The sequence below is a fragment of the Rana temporaria genome, chromosome 7, assembly GCF_905171775.1.
Source record: "Rana temporaria chromosome 7, aRanTem1.1, whole genome shotgun sequence".
In the NCBI taxonomy this organism is placed as follows: Eukaryota; Metazoa; Chordata; class Amphibia; order Anura; family Ranidae; genus Rana; species Rana temporaria.
Window position 1 is genome coordinate 33,476,710 of NC_053495.1, and position 24,548 is coordinate 33,501,257.

The window sequence follows — 24,548 nt, forward strand, 5'->3', positions numbered from 1 at the left end:
TTTTACTAGGCAGACTGGGGGAATGCCTTGTTTACAAAGGCATTCCCCTGTTCTGCCCTTGCCGACCACAATCGCGGGACTCCCTGGAACATCAAGTTACCGGGACCCGCGGCCACACTCCCGAGGCATGCTGGGCGGCAGATTTAATGGGATGAACCTGTACGCCAATCTGCTTGCCTGTGCCATGTTGTCGACAGAAATAGTCATGCGGCGGTCGGCAAGTGGTTAAATGACCAACTTTGGACACTTTCTAAGAAAACATAATGGCTGAATTCCAGCCTTACCTTTAGTCTTGGGGTTGATGGAGAATTTGACGGCGGGTTATTTGTCAGGTGAAAGGGCCACTTGCCACCAGATGCAGTGCCGCTTGCCACCCATAGCCTGCCACCAGATGCAGTGCTGCTGTCACTCCCCCAAGTGCATAGAAGGAAAGGAGTGGCGTCACTATCTGGAGAGTGAAGATCACACCAGTCCTTGCTGCTTGCCGCTGGGTGCCAGAGAAGTAGGAGATGCCGAGGCGGGTGGGGACAGCAGTGCTGTACTAGGCGCAGGCCTCGCTCCCGGTGTCACTGTCTGAGAGTAAATTGTCACTGGTTGCAAGATGCTAGGCAGCGCTGGCCCTAGCAACCAGTTCTGGAAATGTAGTTATTAGTTGGTAGGGGGTGGCTGTGTCCACATTGTATTGTCCCGGAATGAAGGTGCCCGGGACCCAGGACAGACATGTGAATTGGGGGACACGTGGGCACCCTACCCAGGGATGATGGATTACCTAGCGCGGTCTGCATGCAAAACCATCCTACCTAGGAACACCCACTCCGCCAGACTGACTGCCACCCATGAAGGCTTTTTTCTAGCTCTTTAACTCCACTCATAAAGTTAAGGTGGTGAACACTTTCAGGTTTCCTCTGATCTTCAATTTCCTTTTGAAAATACAGGTTTTGGAATCTTTAATTTTAAAAATATTATATTATGATTTAGTTTTGGATAGAGCGAGGCAAGATTGTAAGCTCTGTTGACCATTTACAGGAGTCTGGGTCCTCGTTGGGATGAGTACTCTTCACTTTCTGCCACTGAGAAAAAAATTTCATAGTAGAAAAATAACAAAAAATCTGCCAAAAGTTTGACCCTTCTTTCATTCATTTGTTCGTACTTTCTTTATTTTGTTCATTTTCCTTTTAATATCTCTATCTTTCTATTGTTCTTTCCTTTTCTCTCTATTCTGTCTATTGTTCTTCCTTTTTTCTTCTCTTATCTTTCTTTCCTCTCTTCCATTTCTTCCCTTTTTTTCGATCTGTTTTCTTCCTTTCTTCTCTGTTTTTCTTCCATTCTTTCCTCTCTTATCTTCATTCCTGTTTTTCTTCTTTTCTTTTCTTCTTTTTTCATCTTTGTTTTTCTTCCTTTCTTTCCTCTCGTATCTTTCCTCTCGTATCTTTCTTCCTTTCTTTCCTCTTGTATCTGTTTTCCTTTTTTTCCCTCTATTTTATCTTTCTTCCTTTCTTTTCTCTGTTTTTCGTCTTTTATTTCCTCTCTGTTTTTCTTCATTTTTTTCCCTCTGTTTTTCTTCCTTTCTTTCCTCTCCTATATTCCTTCCTTTTTTCCTCCCCTATCTTTCTTCCTTTCTTTCTTTTCGTATCTTTCTTCATTTCTTTCCTCTCATATCTATCTTCTCCTCGTTTCCTCTTTGTCTTTCTGTCTTTCTTACCTCTTATCTTTCTTCTTTTCTTTCCTCTCCTTTCTTTCTTTCTTTCTTTCTTTTTTCCTTCCTTCCTTTCTTTCTTTCTTTCTTTCTTTCTTTCTTTCTTTCTTTCTTTCTTTCTTTCTTTCTTTTTTTTTTTTTTTTTTTCTTTCTTTCTTTCTTTCTTTCTTTCTTTCTTCCTTCCTTCCTTCCTTCCTTCCTTCCTTCCTTCCTTCCTTCCTTCCTTTTCTTTCTTCTCTGTTTTTCTTTCTTTCATTCCTCGCTTATCTTTCTTCCCTTCTTTCCTCTTGTGTCTTACTTTCTTTTCTCTTTTTCTTTTCTCTCTGTTTTTCTTCCCTTCTTTCCTCTCAGTTTTTTCCCTTTTCCCTCTGTTTTTCTTCCTTTCATAACTCTCTTATCTTTCTTTCTTTCTTTCCTCTCGTATATTTATTCCTTTCTTTCCTCTTTGTTTTTCTTCTTTTAATTCCTTTCTTATCTGTCTTCCTTTCTTTCCTCTTTTATCTTTCTTCTTCTTTTCATTCCTCTCTATTTTTCTTCCTTTTTTTCCTCTCTTATTTTTATTAATTTCTCTCCGCTCTTATCTTTTTTTTTTTTTTTTCTCATATCGATCTTCCTTTCTTTTCTCCCTTCTTTCTTTCCTTCCTTCCTTCCTTCCTTCCTTCCTTCCTTCCTTCCTTCCTTCCTTCCTTCCTTCCTTCCTTCCTTCCTTCCCTCTCTATCTACTGTCTACCTTTTATCAATCTTTCTTTCTTTCTTTCTTTCTTTCTTTCTTTCTTTCTTTCTTTCTTTCTTTCTTTCTTTCTTTCTTTCTTTCTTTCTTTCTTTCTTTCTATTCTCTTTTTCTTTCCTCTCCCTCTTTTCTATCTTCCATTTTTTTCTTTTTTCACAAAACCCATTTCCCAGACTAATTGTGATCAATGGTCTATCCTGACCTTTTCATGTGAACAAAGTCTTGAGCTTCATGGTACTCAACTGAATTCATGTGCATGCCTGAAAGGCATTACCCGTCAATAAACATGAGATTAGCTGTGGCTTGTATATTTCCTGATCAGTAAGAATCTTTTTTTTTTCAGATGGCTCATTGTTATCCCATTTCTCTTTAATGATAGAACATTCTAATGGTTTTGCCATCTGACACACATCTGTTTCAGCTTAAACAATATCGTCATTCATCTCGAGCTGTGAAACTCGTCTGTTATCATACAAGTGAGATTTTTTTATTGAATGTGAAAAATAAAATAGCACACATTCAATGCGACAGTGTAGTGCCCCTCTAGCTTTAAATAGATATTGCCATTTTATATATTTATGAACGGTTTAGGGTATTTTGGAGATGTGGCTTAGCCCTGTCTCCTGTACAGCTAAACTCTGCTAAAAGTGGATGTAAACTGCCATAGTGCTGATCTATAAGGATATACATGACTCCTGCATGTATCCTTACCTGTCAAACGTCTCCCCTCTGTCTGTTATGAGACCCAAAAAACTGCAGATTCTGTGGGTGGATCTGTTGTCTGGAGCTCAGTGGGTGGAGTCGTGATGTCAGTAGACTCCCCGCTCACCTCTACACTCCCCTTGTCAACATGCATTTCTCCTGTGTATTTCTTACACTGAACTTCTGCTAACATCCAGTCAAAACCCAGAAAAGTCACCACATGACTTCAGCATGCCCAATCATGCTGAGGTGTGGAGCAGCCAATCCTGGGAGAGCTGGAGAAGAAAGTAGGCGGGTATGAGAAGTACACAGAATGTCTCTCTCAGGCGTCGTGCATGAGATGTGTAAATCGCCTGTCACTCACAGCAAGGGGGAGAAACAGACTCCTATTTCTCTGTGTCAGTTTCTATCTCACTGAAAAAAGATAAGAGGACTGGTCAGAGCTGCATTAACTCTTTATGGCAAGACTGGGCACAGATGACATGAAATCCTATATTGTACAAGGTGCAAGCCTTAAAAAAAATTGGGTTTACATCCAATTTAAGCACTTTCTGCTTTGTATATTGCAGCTAGATGGAAGTTGGTTTGTGTAGAGGTTTGATGGCAGTCATAGTGATGTCCTCAAGTATGGACAAGCAGTATAGCCTGTCACATACAAGTCTACCTTGCAACTGCACAGTAACAAACCAAGATGTGTATGTGTATGAATGCATGTCTATGCATCTTTGCTCAGGATGTTCACATGTATGTTTGATCCTTCTGAAATGCACTTGTAAGGTCACAGATGGATCATTTACACCTAGGCAGGAGTCTAGAGCCCCGGTGGATGCCCAGCCATAACCTTTATACTGCTAGGGTTTCCTAGCTCTGTGTGAGCTTCTGGGTTAGCATAGCAATTTTATAGGTGGCGCCAGTGAGATAAGTGCCTGATCATCCAGGGCAACAGAAGACCAGACAGGAGACCAGGGCCTAATGGATATCCAGGCATCTCAGGCAGCTACAATCTTCATACAAGTGCAATAATCCAGGGGAGCAGTGCAAGTGATCAAACCTGTGAACCTGAGTATCGCTTCACAAGGGATCATACGTTTTGCACCTTTCCTGCTGATGGAAAGCCCTGCCTCTTCCAAGATGGCCCCTTTATACTGAAACACAGTACAGAACAAAGCAGGGTAAGTCGGTAATTGGGAAAGTGATTAGCTGCAGGGAGGCCACAGGCAATACTGGAGACTAGTGATTTGTCACCTGCTTGCCTTTTTTGAGCCTTCCATAGTTTGGGCTCCACATTTGGATCCCTCTTCAGAAAGCATTTGACAGGTGGCAAGGAGACGTAGTAATGCCTTCTCACTGCCAGTTTTAGCTCCCTAAATACCAGACTTCCACCCTGCAACCACCTTCGTCATCCACTGCCGCCCACTGAGCATGACAGGTGGTATAATTCCTGCCATGAAGAAAAGCACAATGCCCGCAGTATGAGTACATCCCCAGCTGCTGCCGTCTCAACTAGAAGGGGGGGGGGGCGGTCAAAGGATCTTACATGTGCTCACAGGAGGGCGTGTAAAGGGGTGGGTGAGGGGAGGGTGAATGGGAGGGGCAATAGGTGATTGGGAGGGTAGAGTGGGTGTGGATGTATAATGTAAACCAATCAAATGCATGTATTTGTGATTATATGCTTTTAATAAAAGGAAGCTGTGTGGGCCATAGCCCATCTCTTGCTGGTGAATGCTGAAAGAGGTGAGGTGTGGTCTTTTTTGTCTATGGATTGCACAGTCTCACCATATTAATTTGAATCAAACGGCAGAATGGGTTAGCCCTGAGGTTGTATCAGGGCCTCATCCTCATCAGCGGTGGAGGGGGGTAAAAATGCAGTTTAACCACAGGATTTTACCACCCCAACTGCAAGTGTAAGGGCCAGGTCGTTACATTGGTTGGTAAGCAGTGCGATCCCACTGAGATGCGCTGAGTTCAGCAGATCGCACTTTTTTTTTTTAACAAACTTTATTGAGATGCCACATCTCATAGGGTTCAGTTGCTAGCCATGCAGTGAAAGGCAGTGGATTGTCTCCCACTGCACTGTGCTGAAACAGTACTGCATGCAGTATTTTTTTTGTGGTGTGAACCGAGCACATAGGAGACAAGGTATTCTGCCTTGTCTATGCAGTGGGACAGTACTGGAATAGTTGCCCCATGCAGTCCCACTGGTGGGAACCAGCCCTAAACAAGCCCTTCAGGCCCTCTTTAAGGCAACCTTATACTCTATGCGCGGATACAAAACAAGTTCGCTAAAAATGGTTTGTTTCAATGTATGACACATTTCTTTATGTTTATGTTGTGTGAATCTTTACAATAAGGTTTTCCGCAAAGATCACAGGATATGTGGAAATAAACCAAGACAAATATTTGAAAATCAAGGGTCTGTATGTTCGCGGTGGTAGGGGCCGCTCTTACCTTTCCTTCTAAGTTATCCCAGCTCTGTTTACACAGAAAACAGCCCAGATGTTGGTCACCGTATGAGTCCATATTTTTGTGGATGTTCATCCCACATACCTAGTCGGTTATTTGGATCAATAAACAGAGTGTCCTACCTCACTTTGATCTCATATTAGGCAGAAAGGGGATTCAAAGCTGAAGTTAAAGGATCACTAAAGGATTTTTTTTTTTTAGCTAAATAGCTTCCTTTACCTTACTACAGTCCTGGTTTCATGTCCTCATTGTTCGTTTTTATTCTGATGTTGCTGTAATTCCTCTCTGTTCTGGACACTTCCTGGTTGTCTGTTTCCTGATCACCACAGTACTGTGAGATTTCTCACTGTGGTGACTAATCAAGGAGGTGTGATTAAAACCCCTCAGCACCAATCCAGTTTCGTTTTGCAAAACCTTCACTGCCATCTATTGGCTCTCTGGCTCTGTACATCAGAGAACCAGGAAACAACAGCAAAAACTAAACTAAACTGCAGGCACATTATATGATTGTTTTTTATCTATTTTTAATCATTTTTAAAAGGAATCATTTAACTATTATGCCTCTATACCCTGTAAACAGTCATTTCAGCAATTTTTTTTTTTTTACCTTTAGTGACCCTTTAAATCTTTCTTGTGGTAACAACCGACGAAGCTAATCAGCCGCTCGGCCGTTATTACAAGCAGCGGGAGGGAACGCAAAATGTCATGGCTCGCCTGGGCTCTCCCGTCCCACCAGGAGGCCCAAGCAACCAGCCAGCAGAAACCGCTGGCTGGCCGAAGACCCGAACAAAGCCGGAATCGGCTTTGATCAGGTCTCAGGTCTTGTAAACTGATGTTATGACATCACTTCCTGTTTACTGAAGACTTAAACGTTGTGAGGATCTGCCATCCTCAACTTTTTTCTGAAGATTTAAATGCGCCAGTTTAAAAAAGAGAATCCTGGGGGATTGCAAAAGATGTCAATGAAAATTTGGAAGATTCAAAGAACTATCAAAACAACCCCATGGAGGAGGAAATGTAGAAAAAAAAAGAAATAAAAGGGGGAAAGGTTACCATGCCGTTTATAAACATACCTTGGTAGACAAGTGGTTAAAGGAAGGAGATTATGGCGAGCATTGATTTGTTGTTCTCACAGGTCAGAATCTTCTGCCAATTGGTGACAACTTAAGCAAAATGAAAGCGATTTGTTCCAATTAGGGCATGTATTGACAGTACAAGTGCTGGCAGCAAAGAGCTGATTATTCAAGGTGGGTACCTCAGATTGGAATCAGTAATAAGACAAGTGTTGACAGTTATGTTTACTTCACGCTCCTGAAACTTGCATCTGATATTTTAACCACTTGCTTACTGGGCACATATACCCCCCTCCTGCCCAGGTGAAATTTCAGCTTCCGGCACTGTGTCGCTTTAACTGACAATTGCGCGGTCGTGCGACGTGGCTCCCAAACAAAATTTACATCCTTTTTCCCCCACAAGTAGAGCTTTCTTTTGGTGGTATTTGATCGCCTGTGCGGTTTTTATTTTTTGCGCTATAAACAAAAGAGAGTGACAATTTTGAAAAAAAATACAATATTTTTTACTTGTTGCTATAATAAATATGGCAATTTTTAAAAAGAAAACACATTTTTTTTTCTCAGTTTAGGCCGATACGTATTCTTCTACATATTTTTGGTAAAAAAAAAAAAAAAAAAAAAATCGCAATAAGCGCAAAAGTTATAGCGCCTACAAAATAGGGGACAGAATTATTATTATTTTTTTTACTAGAAATGGCGGCGATCTGCAGTTTTTATTGGGACTGCGACGTTATGGCGGACACATCGGACACTTTTGACACATTTTTGGCGCCATTCACATTTATACTGCGATCAGTGCTATAAATATGCACTGATTACTGTATAAATGTGACTGGCATTGAAGGGGTTAACACTAGGGGTGAGGAAGGGGTTAAATGTATTCCCTGCATAGTGTTCTAACTGTAGGTGGAGGGGGGTGACTGGGGGGGGGGGTGACCGATCTATGTCCCTATGTTCAAGGGACACATATCGATCTTCCTCTCCAGAGACAGGATGCTGTCTCTGTGTAAAATGGCAATGAGAGATGATCTCATATGTTTACATATGAGATCATCTCTCATTGGCCGCACAGATCGCATCGCAAACGGCCACTCTGATTGGCCGTTCGCGGCGATCTGTAATTGGCTGTGTCCAAGGGACACGGCCAACACAGAGTTTCCCCGCTGCGCGCTCTGGAGCGCGCGCGGGGAACGCCCAAAGGAGCGGACGTCAATTGACGTACAGTTAGATATTCAGGTCCGCGCTGTAGCCGTCATTTGGCTATAGCGCGGGCCTCAAGAAGTTAAAGGGGATTTATAATCTTTTCCAATTTTACTTGGGAATGTGATCAGCTCAATGTAAATAATTGCTTCAATGCATGTTATTTTCATATAGTTTTAGTGCAATTATGATTTTTTTTTACTAAGTAGGAAGTAGAACCTGCATTATTAAAGCTGAACTTAGGGCAGTCATCTGTACACAACAATAGGGCAGAGCTGGATAGCATAAGTAGCAGCACTTCACACTGAGATATCAGGACACAGCACGGGACTAAAACTTCAAGGGACAAGGGAATTTAAACTGGGATAGTTGGCAAGTATGAGGCAGCTGCTTTGGGCTCAACAACAATGACAGGGCCCAGGGCAGCTTCCCCTTTTGCCCTGCCTTAAAGATGGCCCTGACTGTCAGGACCTTAGACCGGGGATATGCAATTAGCGGACCTCCAGCTGTTGCAGAACTACAATTCCCATGAGGCATAGCAAGACTCTCTGACAGCCACAAGCATGACACCAGAGTCAGAAGCATGATGGGACTTGTAGTTTTGCAACAGCTGGAGGTCCGCTAATTGCATATCCCTGCCTTAGACCATTACAGTGATCTTCAGTCCATGCTGGAGCAACTACATCTATACTGGAAAAAGTAAAAATCGGCATATCATGAAACCACATGGTAATTGTATATGACACCCGGTGCTTTATTATCTAAATTTCATCTAATTTCATCTAATTTGACTTCTACTTTGCAGTAAGTGGAGGAACACAAAGGTTTCGGATTGATCGTATTTCACTGTAGGTTTGACCTCTGCTGCAGGTTTGCGCGATGCATCATGAAGTATTTATCACTGAGAGCGATGAGCGACTTCCTGTGAGATCTCAGTGTGTCGGCTCGGCCTATGGCCGTGACATTGATTTCATCTCACTGTCAGTTCCTGTCTTAACAGATAACCATTCTTTCATGCCGGGACATCTGTCAAGATTTTTGTTTCTTCCCTGGGAGTCTAACTAAAGCAGAGTCGTGTATTAATCATTAATCATGACATAACAAATTAAAAATTCCTTTCTGTGTTTCTGATTCAAAACCATTGAATGCGGGCGAATACAAAGGGAAATTGTTACAGCATGCATGAGAGGAACCAAGATAAAAAAAAAAAAAGTTTGCTTCAAGAAAATGAAGCTTGTTCAGGGATGGGTTTGTGTGCCCATGTGATTTTTTATTTTTTTTTTGCAGTTGAAGAGAAGCTGTAATTTGTCAGTTTGATAGCAGATTTGCTCCCTTATCTTCCTGTCCCAGAAACACAGCAGGAAGTGAGAAGAAATCTCTCCAGAGTGAGGGGGAAGTTCCTTTCTAGGTTGGCGCCACATCCTCCAGCGCAACCACTTTGTGTGCACAGATGTGCCGAAAGGTTCCACCCAGCTTTTGGGTTTTCCAACAGTACCGTTTGACAGAAGTCAATCATTAGATTGACTTCTGTTGAGTGTGAATGGCCAAAGATGGTTCAAAATGGGTCCGAGGCCGGCTGAATTTTGATCCATCTACAGCCAGCTTAAAGCGGTGGTTCACCCTCCTTCACATCATTAGACCATTACATTCGGCATCGTAGCGCGAGCTACGGTATGCCGGTCTTAAATTTTTAATCCCTGTACTCACTGTGCTATCGATGATTGAAGAATCCGACTCCCGCGGGGAATGGGCGTGCCTATGGAGAGGGAGGATGATTGACGGCCGGCTCTGGCACGTCACGCTCCCCGAAGACAGCCGGAGTAGGTCTCGGCTATTCACGGCGCCTGCGCACAGGCTATGCGCAGGCGCCGTGAATAGCCAAGCCTATTTCGGCTATTTCCGGAGAAGCGTGACGTGCCAGGGCCGGCCGTCAATCACCTTCTCTCACCATAGGAACGCCCATTCCCCGGATTCTTCAATCATCGATAGCACAGTGAGTACGGGGATAAAAAATGTAAGACCGGCATACCGTAGCTCGCGCTACGATGCCGAATGTAATGGTCTAATAAAAAAAAAACTTTTTTTTTTTTTTTAACAGGGTGAACCCTCGCTTTAAATGTTACATAGTTAGTCTGGTTGAAAAAAGTCCATGGAGTTCAACCAATTAAAGGGAAAAAAAGAAAGAGAAAAAAAAAAAAAAGGGCTGTTACTGATTAAAATTGTAGTGTCTGATTAATCAATTTTTTTTTATCGACTAATTTTGATTAATTATAACTGTAATGTATACATTTCCCCCACTGTAATATACACATTTCCCCCACTGTAATATCCACAGACATCTCTCCCACTGTAATATCCACAGACACCTCCCCCACTGTAATATCCACAGACATCTCCCCCACTGTAATATCCACAGACATCTCCCCCACTGTAATATCCACAGACATCTCCCCCACTGTAATATCCACAGACATCTCCCCCACTGTAATATCCACAGACATCTCCCCCACTGTAATATCCACAGACATCTCCCCCACTGTAATATCCACAGACATCTCCCCCACTGTAATATCCACAGACATCTCCCCCACTGTAATATCCACAGACATCTCCCCCACTGTAATATCCACAGACATCTCCCCCACTGTAATATCCACAGACATCTCCCCCACTGTAATATCCACAGACACCTCCCCCACTGTAATATCCACAGACACCTCCCCCACTGTAATATCCACAGACACCTCCCCCACTGTAATATCCACAGACACCTCCCCCACTGTAATATCCACAGACACCTCCCCCACTGTAATATCCACAGACACCTCCCCCACTGTAATATCCACAGACACCTCCCCCACTGTAATATCCACAGACATCTCCCCCACTGTAATATCCACAGACATCTCCCCCACTGTAATATCCACAGACATCTCCCCCACTGTAATATCCACAGACATCTCCCCCACTGTAATATCCACAGACATCTCCCCCACTGTAATATCCACAGACATCTCCCCCACTGTAATATCCACAGACATCTCCCCCACTGTAATATCCACAGACATCTCCCCCACTGTAATATCCACAGACATCTCCCCCACTGTAATATCCACAGACATCTCCCCCACTGTAATATCCACAGACACCTCCCCCACTGTAATATCCACAGACACCTCCCCCACTGTAATATCCACAGACACCTCCCCCACTGTAATATCCACAGACACCTCCCCCACTGTAATATCCACAGACACCTCCCCCACTGTAATATCCACAGACACCTCCCCCACTGTAATATCCACAGACACCTCCCCCACTGTAATATCCACAGACACCTCCCCCACTGTAATATCCACAGACACCTCCCCCACTGTAATATCCACAGACACCTCCCCCACTGTAATATCCACAGACATCTCCCCCACTGTAATATCCACAGACATCTCCCCCACTGTAATATCCACAGACATCTCCCCCCTGTAATATCCACAGACATCTCCCCCCTGTAATATCCACAGACATCTCCCCCACTGTAATATCCACGTCATCTCCCCCACTGTAATATCCACAGACATCTCCCCCACTGTAATATCCACAGACGCCTCCCCCACTGTAATATCCGCAGACACCTCCCCCACTGTAATATCCGCAGACACCTCCCCCACTGTAATATCCACGTCATCTCCCCCGCTGTAATATCCACGTCATCTCCCCCACTGTAATATCCACGTCATCTCCCCACTGTAATATCCACGTCATCTCCCCACTGTAATATCCACGTCATCTCCCCACTGTAATATCCACAGACACCTCCCCCACTGTAATATCCACAGACTCCTCCCCCGCTGTAATATCCACAGACACCTCCCCCGCTGTAATATCCACGTCATCTCCCCACTGTAATATCCACGTCATCTCCCCACTGTAATATCCACGTCATCTCCCCACTGTAATATCCACAGACATCTCCCCACTGTAATATCCACAGACATCTCCCCCACTGTAATATCCACAGACATCTCCCCCACTGTAATATCCACAGACATCTCCCCCACTGTAATATCCACAGACATCTCCCCCACTGTAATATCCACAGACATCTCCCCCACTGTAATATCCACAGACACCTCCCCCACTGTAATATCCACAGACGCCTCCCCCACTGTAATATCCACAGACGCCTCCCCCACTGTAATATCCACAGACGCCTCCCCCACTGTAATATCCACAGACGCCTCCCCCACTGTAATATCCACAGACACCCCCCTCCCCCACTGTAATAGCCACAGACACCCCCCTCCCCCACTGTAATATCCACAGACACCCCCCTCCCCCACTGTAATATCCACAGACACCCCCCTCCCCCACTGTAATATCCACAGACACCCCCCTCCCCCACTGTAATATCCACAGACACCCCCCTCCCCCACTGTAATGTCCACATCTCCCCCCACTGTAATGTCCACATCTCCCCCCACTGTAATGTCCACATCTCCCCCACTGCATATACGATTGCTTGCTTACCACTACACAAGCAGGCAGATCCACGAGCAGTTGAGGTGGGTGATGATGACGTCAGCGCACCGCTCACCTAGGCCGCCGCTGGGTGTACCAAGATGGCCGCCGCTCCGGAGCTAGGCCGAAGCCGCGGCCTTTCCTATGGGCTCAATCCGCGGATCGACACACCACGCGATCCGCAGATTGTGAGGTGGGTACCGATCAAAATAATTTTGATCGACCCAAAAAAATTACGAATAATCGAGCAATTAATCGTTAATTTCCGCAGCCCTAATATATATATTTATATATATATATATATATATATATATATATATATATATATATATATATACACACACACACACACACACACACACACACACACACACACACACACACACACACACACACACACACACACACACACACACACTCACTCACTCCTATGCCCACAGTTGATCCAGAGGAAGGCAAAAACCCCAGCAGAGCATGATCCAATTTGCTCCAGAAGGGGAAAAAATTCCTTCCTGATCCCCTGAGGCCTCGTACACACGACAGGGTTTCTATTTTCTCATTGTTCTATGGGAGCTCTCGGCCCGCCGAGCTCCTCGGCGGCTTCAGGGCTGAACTGGCCGAGGAACTCGATGTGTTTGGCACGTCGAGTTCCTCGGCCGTGTGTACGAGGCCTGAGAGGCAATCGAATTTTCCCCGGATCATCTTTACCTATCAATGTCATGCCCAGTTATATGATGTACATTTAAGAATATAGGCCTTTTTTAAAGCCATCTACTGAGCTGGCCAGAACCTGCTCTTAAGGTAGTCTATTCCACATTTTCACAGCTCTTACTGTGAAGAAACCTTTCCCAATTTGAAGAGTAAATCTTTTTTTTCTAGACGTATTGTAAAGTGCTGCACATACTGTTGGCACTATTATTTCTTTATTATAATAATAACAAAACTAGCTTAGCGACAGAAAACTGAGAATACTTGGTACGTTTGATTTTCATGATGTTATGTACTCACACTGACAAAATCCATTTTAGGATCACCATATACGTTACAATCAGGGCCTATCCTAGGGTCACAGGCGCCTGGGTGCAAAATATTTCTGGCGCCCCCACATGGGCGTGGTCATTTTACTAACTCCTCCCCTTTACAAATGTTTCTATGGCAACGACTCAACCACAGAAATGCTTCCCCACGAAGTCTTCATTACCCTGGGATCCTTACATGATGTCTTTAACAATAAACAAAATACAGGAAGAGAAGCAGAGTACTGGACCTGGAGAGGGGCCTCTCTGATGGACACAGAGAGGGCTTCTGTTAGAGAGTCTGTTAGAAAGAGCTCCCAGATAGACTACAGACATGGTACAGGAGATGATCAGAGACTGCAGACTTAGTACAGGAGATGGTCAGAGACTGCAGACTTAGTACAGGAGATGGTCAGAGACTGCAGACATAATACAGGAGACGGTCAGAGACTGCAGACATAATACAGGAGATGGTCCGAGACTGCAGACACAGTACAGGAGATGATCAGAGACTGCAGACATAGTACAGGAGATGATCAGAGACTGCAGACTTAGTACAGGAGATGGTCAGAGACTGCAGACATAATACAGGAGCTGGTCAGAGACTGCAGACATAATACAGGAGATGGTCAGAGACTGCAGACAACACAGTACAGGAGATGATCAGAGACTACAGACATAGTACAGGAGATGGTCAGAGACGCATCAGTTCTGGACGGACACACACCTATGCTCGGAACACTAGTTCTGGACGGACACAAACCAGGAGAGAAGGAGGGAGGGGAGAACTCTGCCACTTTGGCGCCCCCACCTCTGCAGGCGCCTGGGAGCAAAGCACCCTGTGCACCCTGCCTAGGATCGGCCCTGGTTACAATCTAACCATACAATGGGGTTGCTTTACTAAATCTGTAGCGTGCAAAATCTGGTGCCAATCGGCGTTCAGTTTTTTTTTGTTTTTTTTTTGTCAAAGCTTAATTGAAGAAGCTGATTGGCTACCATGCACATTTGCACCCTCCAGTTTTAGTAAATCGGCTCCAATCTCTGTACAGTGAACTTTAGTTACAAAAGCTGATCTGAGGACCTACCTAAACCATCCAATCAGACCGGCCCTTTTGTTTTTGGTAAATCTAAAGGAGATTGTACAATCATGTTGTAATGTATGTGGTGAGCCTTCGCTATTGTCTACAATGCTGTTTCCCCTTGAACACAATGGGCCAGATTCAGGAAGCTATTGCGCCCGCGCAACCATAGGTTGCGCGGCGCAATAGCTGTTTTGCTCCCGCGTAGCGAATGCCCCTGATTCAGGAACATCGCTACGCGGACTGCAGCCTAGGATATGACAGACATAAGCCTCCTTATGCCTTCATATCTCAGGCTGCATTCTTGCGTTGGCCGCTAGGGGGCGCGGCCATTGTGATCGGCGTATAGTATGCAAATTGCATACTACCACCAATTCACAAAAGTTGCGCGGGCCCTGCGCACGCAAGGTACGGAGTTTCCGTACGGCGACTTTAGCGCAAGGTTGCTCCTGCTGTAGCAGGGGCAGCCAATGCTAAAGTATAGCTGCCCTTCCCGCTTGTGAAATTTAAATTTCACGTCGTTTACGTAAGTGAATCGTGAATGGCGCTGGACGCCATTCACGTTCACTTAGAAGCAAATGACGTCCTTGCGATGTCATTTGACGCAATGCACGTCGGGAAAGTTTCCCGACAGAGCATGCGCTGTTAGCTCGGCGCGGGAGCGCGCCTAATTTAAATGATTCCCGCCCCCGGCGGGATCATTTACATTAGGCGCCCTTACGCCGGGCTATTTAGCATATCGCCCGCGCAATTTACGGAGCTACTGCTCCGTGAATCGCGGGCATTTCAAAATATTTGCGTGGGCGCAGAGCAAAAATCGTTGCCCTTTGCCCACGCAAATATTGCGTGGATCTACCTGAATCTGGCCCAATGAATGGAGTAGCCCATGTATTTCAGTTGTCCTAAAACCACTCGTCAGCTGGTTTTAAGAGTACGGCTGAGCCAACGTCCCTGGGTGAAATGTATCCGTTATGAAATGTTCTCGTACGGACTGGGATCAGATTGCCTACTGTGGTTCCCATTTAGATTTATTGCCCTACTTTGTATTGTATTTTCAGGGAAATTTAACGTACTGGATTTGTTGTTCAGCTACTGTGTTTCTGGCAATGGGCTTGTAACGCAATCGCCGCAGTTGGTGGGAGATCCCAGCCAAGAACTGCCAAGTTGATCGCCTTTCCGTCTCTTTAGGATTCTTCAGATTTTAATGTCTTCTGCATAACACTTTTTATCTTTATTTGTAACTTGTATCATTTCTATACATTTATTTGCACAATAAAAATCAAACAAATGTGTACCATAGAGAATGTTGCGTTTGTGAAATTCTGGCGGCTGTGTTGTTGAGTGGACTGTTCATAAATATAACTTTTTATGAATACATTCCTCACATGTCACATTATACAGCAACAGTATCCATTAGTAAGAAACTCCATATTTTATCATTAACCACTTAAGGACCGAGCCTCTTTTTTAGATGTGGCGTTTACAAGGTAAAAACAAGTTGTGTTTTTTTTTGCTAGAAAATTACTTGGAACCCCCAAACATTATACATTTTTTTTCTAACACCCTAGAGAATAAAATGGCGGTCATTGCAATACTTTTTGTCACACCGTATTTGCGTAGTGGTCTTATAAGCGCACTTTTTTTAATTAAAAAATAAGACAACAGTGAAGTTAGGCCAATTTTTTTTTTTTTTTAATATTGTGAAAGATAATGTTACACCGAGTAAATTGATACCCAACACGTCGCGCTTCAAAATTGCGCCCGCTTGTAGAATGGCGACAAACTTTTACCCTTAAAAATCTCCATAGGGGGGTAGATTCACATAGCCACATAGCTGCGCGCCTAGTTACGGCGGCGCAGCGTATTGTATTTACGCTACACCGACGCAACTTACAGGAGCAAGTGCAGTATTCACAAAGCACTTGCTCCGTAAGTTGAGGCGGCGTAGCGTAAATGGGGCCGGCGTAAGGCCGCGTAATTCAAATGTGGAAGGGGGGGCGTGTTTTATGCTAATGTGTGATGACCTGACGTGATTGACGTTTTTTACGAACGGCGCATGCGCCGTCCGTGTACATATCCCAGTGTGCATTGCTCTCAAGTACGCCGCAATGACGTATTGGTTTCGACGTGAACTTAAATTACGTCCAGCCCTATTCGCGAACGACTTGCGCAAACAAAGTAAAAAATTCAAAAATCGAAGCGGGAACGATGTCCATACTTAACATTGAGTGCGCCTCATAGAAGCAGGCACAACGTTACGCCGAAAAAGCCTTACGCAAACGACTTAAAAAAGGGAATGCCGGGCACACGTACGTTTGTGAATCGGCGTAGCTAGATAATTTGCATACTCTCCGCCGAAAACGATGGGAGCGTCACCTAGCGGCCAGCGTGAGAATGCACCCTAAGATACGACGGCGTAATAGAATTACGCCAGTCGGATCTTAGGCTAATGTCGGCGTATCTAGCTTTCTGAATACTGAAAGTAGATACGCCGGCGCAGATTTGAATTTACGCAGCGTATCTATGGATACGCCGCCGTAAATTCTCTCTGAATCTGGCCCAGGATATTTAAAAAATTCTACAGGTTGCATGTTTTGAGTCTAGGGCAAGAATTATTGCTCTCGCTCTAACGATCGCGGTGATACCTCACATGTGTGGTTTGAACACCATTTTCATATGCGGGCGCTGCTCGCGCATTCGTTTGCTTCTGCGTGCGAGTTTGTCGGGGGCTGTAAAAAAAAAAATCTTATTTATTTTACTTTCTTTTTTTTATTATTTAAGCTCCTTAAACAAAGGGGCCCCCAGATGTTGCCCCCCACATGATTTATTAAAGGGTAGCTAGTATCCCTGTGAATTCACAAAAAAAGGTATAGCGTAAATAAGCAAACGCGCGCTTTTGCCTAGTGGGAAGCTGTCATGTTTAGTTGTGATGGTAATACCGATGATAATTGTTTGGCTCATTTAATTTGGTTATTCACCAATCTCCAGACAATCAAAATTTGTCCTGAACCAGAAGCTCGTTCCTACTGGTAATCTGCAATTTCATTTTAGTTCTTGGCTTCAGACCAGTGGTCTCCAAACTGCAGCCTAAGTGCTGTATACGTTTTTTTGCTTGCCTTTTTATGTGGCCCTTGGGAAACCAAAACACCAACAGTGGGGTATAATTCCTCCTTCAGGCATAAACAATGTGGTATAGTTCTTTCCACTGACACCAATGATGGGGCATCATTTCTTCCTCTGACACCATGACGGGCCACTATTCCCCTTAATGACACCAATGATGGGAAACTCCCCTCCCCCCCCCCACTGACACCAACGATGTGGTACTATTCCTTCCAATGACACCAACAATGGGGCACTATTGCTCCCAATGACACCAACAATGGGGCACTATTGCTCCCACTGACACCAACGATGTGGTACTATTCCTTCCAATGACACCAACAATGGGGCACTATTGCTCCCACTGACACCAACAATGGGGCGCTATTCTTCCCACTGACACCAATGATGGCGCATAATTTCTTCTACTCACACCAGGATGGGCACTATTCCCCTCAATGACACCAATGATAAGGGAACTATCCCCCCCCCCCCACTGACACAGATGATGTGGTACTGTTTCTTCCAGCATTATTTCTTCCACTGACACCATGGGGAACTATTCCACCTATTGACACCAGCAATGGGACACTATTGCTCCCACTGACACCAACAATGGGGGTAGTATTCTTCCCACTGACACCAACAATTCCTCCTATTGACACCAGCAACGCCCTACGTACGCAGCTATTAGCAGGGGCAGCCAATGCTAAGTATACCCGTCGTTCCCGCGTCGCGATGTTTGAAAATTACGTCGTTTGCGTAAGTGAATCGTGAATGGCGCTGGACGCCATTTACGTTCACGTTGAAGCAAATGACGTCCTTGCGACGTCATTTGCCACAATGCACGCCGGGAAAGTTTCCCGACGGAGCATGCGCACTACGTTCGGCACGGGAACGCACCTAATTTAAATTATCCACGCCCCCTACGGGATCATTTAAATTACGCGCCCTTACGCTGGGCAGTTTTAAGGAGCGCCCGCGCAAATTACGTAGCTACTGCTTCATGAATGAAGCGTAGCGCATGTAATTTACGGAGGCGCAGCGTTAAAACGGTACGCTGCGCCTCCGTAAGAGGGCGCAATTCCTACCTGAATCCAGCCCACTGACTACAGTCTGGCCCCCCTAAATTTTGAAGGACGGTAAATTGGCCCTTTTTTTAGACAGTTTGGAGACCCCTGCATTAGACCGCATGGATTTTTGCTCATGCCAGAGGTCCATGTGGTCCCCTTTACCTCCTTTCCATACAACGAGGATGGCTAATATGCAGTCTAGCACCTGACACCTTGAAAAATGAGTGTGTGTTCCTTGAAACAGGTTGTTGTAATTCTGAAACAACATACAGGGGTCCCCGACTTACGAACCCCCAACTTCTGAACAACTCCTACTTACGAATGGGACCGTATCTGCCGTTCTGCGCATGCGCGGCCATTTTAGATGGCGGGTACATCCGACGGAACATCGGAAAGCGACGTATCTCCCATTCTGCACATGCGCCGCCATTCGACAGAACGTCGGAAAATGACGTAATTGCCGTTCTGACCAACGAACATTTCCGATTTAAGAACAGACCTAAAGTCCCTGACCTGTTCGTAAGTCGGGACCCCCTGTACTGAGCTGCATCTCTTTTGTGTACGTTGTATCTGCCTTGCAGCCTGGGATCCATGCTGTGAAGTCTGTGTGGGAGCACCAAACCAAAAACATGCATCTGCAAAATCGATTGGCAGGGGCAAACCGAGACTGGAGCCAGCAGACAGGCTGACTCTGCCTGTATTAGGTTGTATGCGTAAAACAATCATCACGGAACGTTATCCGTGGTCGGGCAGAGCCGGAGGAAATGGACACCCACCAGCAGCACCGTGACAGTTACTACCAGATATAAGATCTGATTTTTCTGTTGTACGGCAATGTAATAGTTCTTGGCGTCAGTTTGGTCATGTGACTTTGGATGTGAAATAACCACATGTTAGCAGATGTTCAGATCTCTTAAAAAGGGAAAGACAGTATGATGAAAAAGCTGAATATTTTATAATTGCGTGCCGTTGAGATATCTAAACACAACCCAATACAGGAAACTGAAATATGTAGCCTATCTCTCCTTGTGGAAATGCAATCTGCCTGGCTGTTTTGACGATTCAACTATTGCAATATTGAGTCACCGACCTGGAACAGGGACTCAACAGCTTAAATTGGTTGTAAAAGCTGAAGATTTTTAACCCTGCATTCTTTGTGTTGAGATAAAATACCTTCCTCTGCCCCCTATACTTAGTTATATAGTAGGCTCTGAGGAAGAAGCTATACCTTCGAAACGCGTCAGCCAGCAGTGGCCCTCATGTCCTCTCCATCACCTGGAGACCGCTGTAATCAGACTGATTGCCACCATTTGAAGGCCTTTCTTTCACATGCTTGTGAGTAGTTTTTAATTTGTTCTTTTTAATTTATCAAAGGATAATGCACAAGGTTGGTGCGCCCTCTTTTCGTTTATTGTTTTTTTTGACTGCTAGGATACCCCTATCCTAGAGGGCAGCAAGGCCTGAGACATTATCCATCTTGAACTTTAGATTACCTGATCAACACACTTGTGCGCAAGAGTATTTGTTTGCTGCCCCCTATACTTACCTGGACCCAATTTTGATCCAGTGCTGTGCACAAGAGCAGAGGCTCTCACCTTCTGTATTGGTTCAGAGGCAGCAACAGGAGCTATTATATCCTGCTGCTGTCAATCACAACCAGTGATAAAAGAGCAGGGGGTGGGGCCGAGCTTGGTGTCCAATCTCTATCCAGTGCTGTGCACAAGTGCAGAGGCTCTCGCCCTCTGTGTCGGTTCAGAGACAGCTACAGGAGCCATTGAATCCAGCTGCTCTCAATCACAACCAGTGATAAGGGAGCATGGGGGTGTGGTCGAGCCCGGCACCCAATTCTCGATCCAGCGCTGTGCACAAGAGAAGAGGCTCTCGCCCCCTGTATTGGTCCTGAGACATCAACAGGAGCTATTAAATCCTGCTGCTGTCAATCACAACCAATGATAAGAGAGCAGGGGGTGGGGCCGAGCTTGAGGTCCAATCTCAATCCAGTGCTGTGCACAAGAACAGAGGCTCTCGCCCTCTTCATTGGTTCAGAGACAGCAACAAGAGCCATTGAATCAGCCAAGGATTGAGCAGGAGGCGGAGCCAATCCGTGTTGTGTGTGTCTATGGACACACAGAGCTGACTCGGGAGTGAGCCTGCACAAGTGCCCCCATAGCAAGCAGCATGCCATTGAGGGGTAGGAGCCAGAAGTATCGTCTGGGAACCGAGAAAAGGAGGAGCGGGGCTGCTCTATTGCACAGAGCAGGTAAGTATTACATGTTTATTATTTTTTATAAAATTTAATCCTTTAGAGTCACTTTAAGTATGCTTATTCCATATCTGTGGGGCCACATTTCCAAACTACCATTCAGGGACACCCCCCTCCCAAAAATGTAACTGTGCAATAAGATCCATACCTGGAGCTGTAAAGTTTATATGAGATTTTAATGGTTGGATTTTGATCTACTCTAACAATTTAAAGTATACGTGAACCCTTTGAGTTTAAAACAGGACTTATTGAGAAAAAAAAGGAAATGAAAGCTAAAACACACACACACACACACACACACACACACACACACACACACACACACACACACACACACACACACACACACACATATATATATATATATATATATATATATATATATATATAAAGCATTATCAATATATATATATATTTTTTTTATAATTTATTAATATAATCTCTCTATTTTCAGCTGCATAAGGGGCTTAGAGAGGTGGGTGTGGAGAAACAGCAGCACACTGATCTTCCCAGTAAATGGCTGTGCAGTCTGGCCATTGTTGGACAGGCAGTCTGTTTTCCCAGCGCAACCAGAAAACTGACCACACTGAGATGGATGTGCTCTCATGCCTGTGTGGTCAGTTTGAAATAGGAGAGATGGGGGGACTGGTAGGTTCACCAGGAAATTCACACAAAGAAAGCAATATAAAGAAAACAAGATACTTTTTACCACAAGTACATGGTGCAACAGACACATTTCAGGAAAATTAGATGTTGGGGTAACATATTCTATAAACTTTTGTTAATTATCCAATGGCAAAGCAGTAATGTGTCCCGTGAAAAGAGTAGGAAGAAGAGTTGCTGCTACCGTATTGGTAAATTCAGTTGTCGCATTCTGCATACTTACCAATATGTTTGGCCAAGTTCGTGGACACTGTCATCTCCATCCTTGGCTTTAAATCTGACTTTCTCGCCTCTCCACTCCCGCTTACAGAATTAGATATATATTTTTTCCAGAGAATATTATTTATTTATTTTTTAATAACTGTTTTTATTAACGTGCAAAAATAAAATAAACATTAAGCAGTAGTACAGATGTACAGTCGTAATAAAGAGTTTTTTCCACTTTTAATCAGTTTGCTTCCTGTACCATTGCCTAGGCAAGGATTTTGTTTCCTAGTCGAGATTTGCTCATACCGTATTTATCAGGGTATACCGCACGCTGGCGTATAACACGCACCCCAAGCTTAGAAAGGTAGTTTAAGGAAAAAAAAAAAAAAATTTTGCCCTGCGTCCATCGGCGGCCTTGTCCGGCATCCGTCTGTGGCTTCCTTGCGCGGGGTCCGTCCAGCCTTGTGGGTGTCCGTCTGCGAGTCCATCCGCACCTTGCCCGGGGGTTGCAGCGGTGTTTGTTTTTGGATTTGGCGCCTCGGCCGAGCTGAGGAGACGGATTTCCTGTTTGTATGGCTCCTCTCGGCTTGTCTCGGCTCCTCTTGCGTGGCTGCGGGCGTAGCCGAGCGTAGCCGAGTGCGCGGTAAACTTGGCTCAGCTCGGCTCTAGGCTGCGGCGCTCAGAGACAGCGGGGATCGGTGTATATCGCGCACCCACAATTTTCCACTGATTTTAAGGGGAAAAAAGTGCGCGGTATACGCCGATAAATGCAGTATGTCACGCATGCGCACCCCCGCGACTTGTCTGCGCATGTATAGACCCTTGTGCATGGGCAGAAAGAAGCAGCTCTATGGGACCTGAGAGATCTATGGCAGGGGGACTTGCAGACACGTAATAGCTAAGCGCACGTGAAGCGTGCCAAACGCGTCTACCCAGCATTCTGATTTCTGTATTTTTTCGGGATGTCCAAATAAAAAGGATTTTGATCTACAGTGGTGTGCGGTCATTTCTTCGAATTGCAAGTGGAGACACGCCGTGGGTCTTCCCGCTGTGTGTCCGCGCATGCGCAGGATATCCCTAAAGATGGCCGTGTGAGAGATCAGTGATGAAGAACTTTGGGCTGGAGGCAACGCTGGACTCCTTGGACTGGTAAATCATGTTTTTTTTTTTTTTTCACATATAGGAACAATTTATGCACCCCCAAAAAATATTTTGCGAGAGAGGGTGGAGCAAAATCAGGTTTCCTACCCTGCTAGACAGAGCTGTGTAAATCTGAGGACTGGAAGTGATCTATCTCCCATATGTACTTTATTTCTTTTGTGTATTCACCTGTTATATTTAAATAGTGAAAAATATGAGGTTTTCCAAAGATTCTCACAATTTTTTATCTTTTTTTCAGATCCCATTTTCTCTGGTCCAGTTTCCGTTGTGGGAATATCTAAAGGTAAGGAAGAAAGGTTTCTAATTCCTCGTGTACCGTTGGAATATATTCTCTCCTAGTAGAAGGTAAAATGCAGTTTCGTGCCGCTGGATTGTTTGGACTAGATTGTGCATGTTTGATATATTCACGGAATGTGATTCTATATTCCCAACTGAAATAAAAAAAAAATAGTATTTGCACATAAAGTGATTCTCCTGGACCCGAGGTGTGCGAGGATCAGTCCACCTGGCACAGATGTTTAAAGTAAACTTGTCATAAGAAAAATGAAGAAGCTGCTGCTGCAAATGTCAGTTGCTTGGGCGTTATGCTAACCTCTTGAATTCAATACATTAACCACTTCAGCCCTGGAAGAATTTACCCCCCTGCTTACCAGAGCACTTTTTGTGATTCGGCACTGCATCGATTTTACTGACCATTGCGTGGCCGTGTGATGTGGTACCCAAACAAAATTGACGTCCTTTTTTCCACACAAATAGAGCTTTAATTTGGTGGTATTTGATCACCTCTGTGGTTTTTATTTTTTGCTCTATAAACAAAAATAATTTTGAAAAAAATTCAATATTTTTTACTTTTTGCTATAATAAATAATACCCCAAAAAAGCTATAAAAAAACAATTTTTTTCCTCAGTTTAGGCCAATATGTATTCTTCTACATATTTTTGGTAAATTTTTTTTTGCAATAAGCGTATATTGATGGGTTTTGCGCAAAAGTTATAGCGTCTTCAAAATAGGGGATAGTTTTATTGCATTTTTTTTATTTTACTAGTAATCGTGACATTGTGACGGACACAACGGACACTTTTGACACATATTTGGGACCATTCACATTTATACAGCGATTAGTGCTATAAAACTGCACTGATTAATGTATAAATGTGACGGGCAGGGAAGGGGTTAACACTAGGGGGCGCTGAAGGGGTTAAATATGTTCCCTAGTGTGTGATTCTAACTGTAGGGGGACTCGCAAGGGGAGGAGACCAATGTGTGTTTCTCTGTACTGGGAACACACATCGGTCTCCTCACCTGACAGGACTGTGGTCAAGGGATGCCATCTTCACCTAGTAGGTAAGGATTGCAGAAGTTGGAGCGGGTACCAAATAAAATCAGTACCTGCTCCCCCAAGCCAATGGGTATCACAATTCGGGTGAAGTTTTGCCTTAAAGTGGATGTAAAGCCACTCTCATCCTTTCTAAACTACTGCCATAGTGCTGATCTATAAGGATATAGATGCCTCCTGCATGTATCCTCACCTGTCAAATGTCTCCCCTCTGTCTGTAATAAGAACCAAAAAACTGCAGATTCTGTGGGTGGATCTGTTGTCT

At 44.5% G+C, this 24,548-nt stretch overlaps 1 protein-coding gene across 1 annotated transcript in view; it reads left to right on the forward strand.

The window, feature by feature from the left end:
- The window catches only part of SLC25A26 (solute carrier family 25 member 26), a 205,552-nt gene that overhangs the window by 140,809 nt on the left and 40,195 nt on the right, over positions 1 to 24,548 (forward strand). Inside the window, exon 6 of the mRNA XM_040359191.1 lies at positions 23,185 to 23,229. Coding sequence (XP_040215125.1) covers positions 23,185 to 23,229 — 45 coding nt within the window. The remainder of the gene's footprint in view (positions 1 to 23,184; positions 23,230 to 24,548) is intronic.